At 38.5% G+C, this 8,266-nt stretch overlaps 1 protein-coding gene across 1 annotated transcript in view; it reads left to right on the top strand.

Annotated features, from left to right (window-relative positions):
• Positions 1 to 2,449: 2,449 nt before the first annotated feature.
• The window catches only part of st18 (ST18 C2H2C-type zinc finger transcription factor), a 38,737-nt gene continuing 32,920 nt past the window's right edge, over positions 2,450 to 8,266 (top strand). The window contains exons 1-2 of the mRNA XM_041949245.1: positions 2,450 to 2,503; positions 3,507 to 3,681. Coding sequence (XP_041805179.1) covers positions 2,450 to 2,503; positions 3,507 to 3,681 — 229 coding nt within the window. The remainder of the gene's footprint in view (positions 2,504 to 3,506; positions 3,682 to 8,266) is intronic.

Here is an 8,266-nt window from a genome sequence, read left to right as displayed (position 1 = left end):
AGTACATTTAAAAATCAAATTTGGCAGCCATTCCTTGTTCCAACAGGATTAAAAAAAAGTCTTTCATTTGATATAAATATATGCAAAGAGAGTGGTGTGGTGATCTGGGTGCCAGAGGTGGCGCTTTACTCTGGATATTCTGGCTTGGGCCTGTAAGGGACATAAATTAACATGAATTAACACATGCATGCAATAAGAAAATAATTAATTCAAGTTATCAGTCACCTCTTCCATTCCAGGAATCTGATTGACAAGATAAAGTAATGTGCAAACTGCTTTTCAAAGCTAACAGCCTGGAGCACCCCTCCTATTAGTTAGTCATTCCCTCAGTATCACACCCGGAATCTGTCATTTCACAATTTTCTCCTATAATGCATATGTGCCGCTCTCACCACTCCACTACAGCAACTGCCATCTAACAAGTTGACACAGAGAATGATACAATTCACGTCCAGTATTCAGTTCCATATACAGCAAGCATCTGAGGCAGACGGGTCAAGAATATGGTACATTCTGTTCTCTCTCAAAATTGCTTTTCCAGGACTCTAGAGAAGCTAGATAAAGCTCCCATGATATCCATCAAACACCTAAGATGAGTTTTTAAGGTTTAAAGTACTCACCAGGTGTAAACATAGTTTGCAGGCTATTAATGAAATTACGCAATCTTTCCCCTATATGAAGATTCACACCTGTCTGTAAAGTTTTCATTTTACCTGTTTTAAACCGGATGCATCTCTTTCCTGTCCAGATCACACAGCACTTAAAACACTTGTACGATAAACCTACATTGACATATAGCATGCACGTAGCATTCACAGGAAGATAAAACGCGAATAAACATATTTTGGGTTGTGTTTAAATGCCTCATATAAAGGCAACGTTTCCAAATAACATTTTTCTTGTAAATTATTTCAAACTCGAGTTCAGAGTCCTCAATGCTACAGCAAATAGGTTAGGCTACATTATTGGGAAATCCTGCGGTTGCGAGTTTTAGAAGCAACATAATGTAATTAAATGTGTAGCAATTTTAACAGCCATTACACAGAATACCTAAAGCTCAGTGTGTACTTATACCTGGACTTATACCTTTAACTGACCTATAAATAGGTCAGTTAAAGCGTTTTTATATTTAATTTGTTCGTGTTGTCTGCTATGTTAGCTAGTGCAGCCTGTTTGCAATGGCATAGCAAGTGAAGGAGAACCCTGGGGATGTGTATTTTTTAATGAATATCGTGACATTTTTAATTTTTTTAAAATAAAAAATGCTGTAATTTGAAAAGCCATGAATGACAATTTAAAGTTCAGTCTATACAACGTCTGAGGTCAGTTAGCAAAGCAACTCCGTTTGTTTTACCTTTGTCTGCAATGTTAGCTAGTATAGGCTATTTGTAATGGCTTAGCAAATAAAGGAGAATCCTGGGGATGTGTATTTTTAATGAACATCATCAAATTTTTCTTTTTTCTTGGCTGCTGAAAAAAAAAAATTTAAATTTCAGCAGCCAATAGTGACAACTGAAGGTTCCGTCTATACAACGTTTGTTAGGTAAGTTAGCAAAGCAACTCAGTTTAACATTGTCTAGCTATGGTTAGCTAGTTTAGCTTGGTGCTTAAGTGTTTGTGTTTTAGCTGACATTTCTGGTATGGTTTGGTTACAGCAACTCATCATTTGACTAAGTTTTGTAGTTTTGTTCCGGTTGAATTAAGCTAGCACATTAAGCCATATAGAAAGTAACTTAGCAAGTTAGTAGCCTGCATAGCTAGTTAGCATCTGATCTGGTCAGGTTCTAATGCTTGACCAATGTGTAGTCCCCACCAAACAACTAACGGATGTGCTACTCAGATCAGGTATCCACTCAAATCACACAATGCTTTATTGGTATTATGTTTTTGCCAAAGCTAAATTTGTATCTGTAATTATGCCTCATTTGTAGTATTAGGATCTGGAATAACAAGTTAAATGCTGTGTGTTGTGTCAAAATCTTTTCAACGCAAGCTACTAATTTAAGATTAAGATTATTATATTGCTATTAAATTTGTTCACAGAAAGTGTTATTTTGGCAATTTTGGTAACATGTTTATGTAGTATGACCAAAGAGGCTGATGAAAAGCAAGCTACAAACCAAATAGCAAGCTTGTCCAATTTGGGTTGAAAGAAAAAAAAGCTCCAGAGGAGGATAGTGTGCACAAAAGTTGTTCTGTTGCCCGTGAGTGTGGTGTCAGCCGGTCCCAGTCCCTGCGGCCCTCACCGTGCACTGTGCAGGCCTGACGGGAAACTGACTGCAGCTCAGGACATGGCCTCGTTTGTTCACGGTCCCCCCTCTCTGAAAAGAGTTATGCTGTCTGTTTTGAATGGACAGCGTTTTTCTTTGTGTGCTCGATCAAAACAGAGGGCAAAGTTAGTCAGCAAGTTGCATAGCTTCTGCATTCTGATTCTTCAAGCCTCTTTTGTATGAAGTTTAACACAATGTTTTACACTGTGTTTGACCTGAATGGCATGCTGGAGGTAGGAACATTTTTCCCAACTACAAAATAGAAAGGGGTAGAATGTTATTTTGCTATCAAATATAACTCATTCATGTTTCTACTGTAGAACTAAACAAGTAAAATGATCATATGGGGTTAAAAACTCAGCTGTAATATACAAAATGACAGAGTGCAGTGTTGCTGAAATATTTATATGCTTTTATCTGATCTATTTCCTAACCACAAGGTATTTGCCTGTGAATCCCTGGCACTTTTGATATTACCTGAAGGCAAATGGTATATAGATTTATACAAGTTATTTACAACAACAGCCAAGCCATTCCTCTGGAAACTAGGCTGCAGATCAAAGGATTGTTTTGATCTCTACTTAGCATATTTGTTTAACCTAGCCAGTGATTCTGAAAAGTGCACAAGCTTTTCGGTGATATGCAGAGCACCCTTTATCCGTCTTTTTCTTCTGTTAGCTCTGGATTTAAGTACTTTCTGTATTTAGGAGACAACTGGATTTGCCAGCTTTTGAAATTTAGTTGCCCACTGCTAGCAGTCTTGGCACTCAGAAATAGATAACTAGGTATGTTCCACTGCTAATCCTGATCGGCCTTGTAATAGTATTTGCGGACTGTACAGCACTCAATTAGGGCATAATGTGCTATTTTTATTTCCTTTAAGTTGGATTAAATATGAAAACATGTTTGTTTTTTTTCGGTTCCCATCTACTGTTTACTGTGTGGGTACTTTGCAAAGTATTGTTTTATACTGTTTCAATCAGTACCACTCTCTCCACACAGGACTGCAAAATGTCAGGAGAAAAACAATGTCCAAGCGCTCTCTAAAAAAGATGCCAGGGCAATCAGGAAATTTTCTGGAATGCTTAAGAGAATGCATATGCACACAATGCCCTAATTCTCCCTTACTTTGGGTTTGGGAAAGATGAGCCCAGGTTTATTGAGAGCCAAAAAAGGGGGCAGATGGCTCACAAGAGGGATAAACCTGGGAAGTCATGCTGTAAATGTGTTTTACAGAAAACAATGAAAGGAGCGGACAAAGCGATTGTGGCAAAGTCCTTTGGAAAATGGAAAAGCAGCTCTCTAAGGTCCAGGACCATGGAGAAGCCGGATGAGCCGTCCGAGGAGAGTAAGGAGGAGAGTCTTTCCAACTGCACCTGTGAAGCCCCCCAACTCGGCAAGAAACCAGTTGGTAAAAGTACCTTATTTTCTTATTTCAAGTCCATTCATACTGCTGTGTCTTTCAGCTTATTTTTTCTTGTGGCAATGTTAATTATTACTGTGGTGACTTGTTTTTTTTTTTTGTTTTTTTTTCCATTTGACTCTCTGGCCTGCCATATCCGGTGAACAAACAAACCACATTGTTGGGCAGGAGAATTCCTTTTGAGGGAAAGTGTGTCTCCGATGATACAGTGTTGCCAGAAAAAGACAAAGCAAAAAATAGCAAACACAAAAACAGTCACAGGTGCATGGGAAAAAGAGAGAACCGAGTGAATGGTCACTGCGGTCCCCAGGAGGTCTTTCAGTGTTAGCCAGTGCGGTGGGTGGACTTCTGACAAGGACGTTGGTTAGCAGCCAGGTGGAGTGTGTAACTGAGAATGCCTCTGTTTATTCTTTTCACATGCTAATGTGGCTCCTATGTGACTTTAATGCGGCAAAACTTTTTCTTGGAGTTAACATTTTTGTTGTTTCAATACCTGCTCTTGTATCACAGTGGTGGGCTGATTCAAAGGCTCCACACGCTTTTATATGGGCCTGGGTCTGTGCCAGGGGTACACATATATTAGCTATACTGTACGTAAACAAAAGGTGTACGCTGGGGGACTATTTTCCATGCAAGGAGGTACAAATTTAGCTTTTAAAATCACGACTGAGATATTGTCATTATGTGTGTTTAAACTAGAATTATGAGGCACGCGTTTTGCATTTAAGGCATGTGCATTGACATCACTGTGAATTCCTGGAGGAGGCAGTTCTGGTGGTTCAGTGTTTAGGTGGAGATCGGCATGTGAAAAAGCAAAATGCTCTAACAAAAGAGACATATGGCTCTCCTTTATGATAATTTTATTTCATGTAGCATTTGGCTCTTATCTTACTTGCAGCCTATTCAGTTCTACGCTGTGTTAAATGTAGACTACAGCATCTTAAAGATTTTTATCCCTCCAAAAACCTAAAATTAGGCTTCTGACGTTCTGTAATGAAAGACTACATGAGGGCCCGAGTTCTGAACAAATGCACCCCTATGTGGACAAAGTAAGAACAGTGGGGTATTTAGATGAAACAAACAGGCCATGCAGTCCTTACAGGATCTCGCTTTCCTATTATGCTCTCTAACTTGTTAGTATAATAAGCTATCAATATTGCAATAAGCATACTCTAAAAAATATCTTAAGATTTCATTAGTGGTTCACGAGTCAGTCTATTGTCTAGTACGGGAGCACAGAAGAGCAATATGGCCTCACACTATGGGTCTTTCTATACCTTGTAGTGTACAATCTGTAAATAGCTTAAAAGGCATTGCATCTGCCATCTGCACTTCTAGGAACTCTTCTGCATACCCATTAAAACAAGCTGTCTCAGAGGACATCATTCGTATTTCAGCCTCAACCCTGAATTACTGTGTGTTCATTATAATTATAAGGGAGGAGTGTTGCCAGGCTAGCCTGCAGAATGCCAGGTGCACACTTCCATAATCTACCATTTTAAACAACTCAGAGCATTAACAACAGTATCTACATGCTATTCAGCCATTAGTTCACTTTGGCTTTCATGCTAAAACTCACATCAGTCATCCGAGCATTTTGTATGCCGCAACACACATACAGAAAGAAAGTGCAATACTTTGTAGTGTTCCATTTTCCTAAGCCTGCTTAGGTTATGTGACTGAGCCATGCCGCTGTGTGAAATTTTATCCCGATACTGGCACTGTATCCTTGTGAGGGAGTCTTGTAAAATAGGTTTACTTAGCGCCTTTGCTGGCATTTTCCGAAGATAGCAAATGCACAAACACTGTCCATGATCGGATTAACTGTTCGACAAAATGATGTAACTCTTTGTCTTTCTTGTGTGGCATAGGTTTCTCTGCTTAAGTTTAGTGGTCATCCAGAGGAGAATAGAAACATTTGAAATCCAGTCACATCATTATAATCCATATATTATGAATATAATAGATGACAGCCTTGGTTAGTCATCCTTTGTCACATAAATGGAACATGTGACTGCCCAGAGTGGATCACTCATCCAAAAATCCACTATATGTTTCCTGATACTGTCTCAACCTGCACAACTGCAGTCCTTAATTAACACAAGTCCTAATTTGTAAGGCATTTCATTTTGAACTTAGCCCGATGTTCCTCTCCAGTGTTGAGGCACAAGATTTAAATTGCATGTGATAAGTGTGAAAGGTTTTTTTTAAAGCATCCATGTACAGTATAAACTACGCTATGCCAAGTACACAGAGAACATGAATTTGCACCTGAGGACATATAGCTATACATCCAGAGCCACAAGGTGTGTCAAGACAAAATGTTAATTACACAATTTATGACAGAAATCAGTTGAAATATCTCCATGGATCTCGCTTATTTACATTTTAATTACTACTATTACTTATTCTTATTTTTTGGATGTGACCATAGCAAGCCCAATTCCTCCCCTACACTAGAAAGAAGCAAAATGACTGTTTTCCACTGGAGGTTTAGATGCTTGTTTATCACTTTTAAATACCATCATCTTTGCTGAAATCCCCTCTCAAAAGAACCTTTCACTTGCTGGAATAAATTCAAATTAAAATTTAAATCCCTCTTTGCATTTCTTCAGCCTTTTTTAAAATAGCTGCCTCCTTTTAGAAAGCTGTTTATGTAGTGATCTGTTCATAATCCAGTTTGTTTCTCAACAGCGAAAAACACAGAAATCGTATTATCACTATCTTGGAGAGATGATGCGAGAAATCAGGAAGTATAAATGTCTGGATCTGTGGAAGTTTTCAAAGTTGTAAAGCTGAAGAATATGGCAAAAGCCTCACAATAAAGTAGTCTGTAACACCGCAATTTGACTTGCAAATATACAGAAATATAAAGTACATTGTGCTTTGATAACTCACAAGCATTTCACCAACCTTTAGCAAGGCTAATGTAGAGAGAGACAATATGTGCTCATTCAACAAATACACCATATTTTGGCATGTTTCAGACAACATGTAGTACTAGTTGTGACAGTATTTCACATGTACTGTAGATACATGGCTCATCAGAAATGTTGATGCGTGTGACATACAGCTATTTAAGTGAGAACTGGAAGATTAACCCTTGGCACTGTGGCTGACAAGTCATGCAGAGCTCTGTAAACAGCTCTTTCTAATCTTAGGAGGTGCTCACCTTCCAATATGCTGAGAAAAACAATATCTAATCAGAAATGTAGCAAACATAAACAGAAAAAGCATACATTTACATGCAATGGCTTTTGATAACAATCCATTTCAAATGTAAAATGACGCAGAAGAGGCCATAGGCAAATTTAATTTGCTCAAGCTAGATTGGATTTATTGTTTGGAAACAAATTATAATTGTGTCTCCAGAAAGTTAACCAAGATCTAAACAAAAGGAAATCAATGACCCACCCCCATTAATCACTCAAAGCCAGCTACTTGTGCTGGAGAAACTTACTTCATAATCAATTTCTTTGTTTTGCTCAAAGGGCATTTGCATTTTAGTTCATGTCAGCAAGCTTCCTGTATCTGGCGCAATCAAAAATTGCAAGCCATCCACATTAATGGAGTTTTTTCTATTTATTCAAGTGCATATCTCTGAATACTCAAGATGATTTTAGCTTATTATGCAAACTACCCTACAAATATTTTAAAGACAGAAAAAAAAATACTGTTGAGTGGCAGACTTAACTTTACTGATGCTTCTCATGCTGCCAGTGTCACAGTAGAACATTTTTTTATGTATGCTACACCATTTAACATGTTTTTCTTTTATTTTTAATGACTAACAACCAACCGATATCTGCTCCTTAGGATCTTGCAATTGAGCCCCCACAGGACTTCTGAGACCAGACAGAAATGCCTCCTGTTAGTTGCGTCTAGACATACTATTACGGCCAGCAAGGTCATTATCAAAGCACACATTATACACACCTGTTACCATTGTTTAGATGCTCGCTTTTGGCTGAACATCCAAGCTCCTATCTGGCCATTTATAGGCGTGTCTGCTTCATTGTCTGCCCGTCTGAGTAGAAAAGATGGGTAGAGACCCCCAGAGACACCCAGATCTGGACCTAACCTCTCAATGACACGACACAATGAGTGCACGGCCTGTGAACTACAAAAGGCAGACATCCACTGACCAGCCATGCATTGATTTCTTAGATGTAAGCAATCATATGCTCTCATTTAAGGGCAGTGAAAGTAAAGAACCAGTAGTGACCACTGGTGACTGGTGCTTTTAGTTGTTACTGGATTAATATGTAGAATTCAGCCGTTTCAGTAACTACCAGCCTTAATTGTGATTCTTACACCACACATGTTTGGTCACCTGTCACATCTTGTGAAACTGGATCTTTAGCCCTTTATTTGCAATTGTGTGCTCTTATTTGAGGGCAAGAGAACAAGTACTGACTACTGGTGATTGTTGCTTTCCGTTGGCACTGATATAAGTATATAGATCATCATGAAAGGCAACCATTTTGATAAACAATATTTGTGGTTTTAGGAATTGCAAGTAGACATATATCTATAAACACAACATACAGCCTCAGTTGTATCCAGGTTTGGT

This window comes from Chelmon rostratus, chromosome 12 (assembly GCF_017976325.1).
Source record: "Chelmon rostratus isolate fCheRos1 chromosome 12, fCheRos1.pri, whole genome shotgun sequence".
NCBI lineage: Eukaryota > Metazoa > Chordata > Actinopteri > Chaetodontiformes > Chaetodontidae > Chelmon > Chelmon rostratus.
Note: the sequence above shows the minus strand (reverse complement) of the source record. Positions and strands in the feature narration are given on the sequence as shown.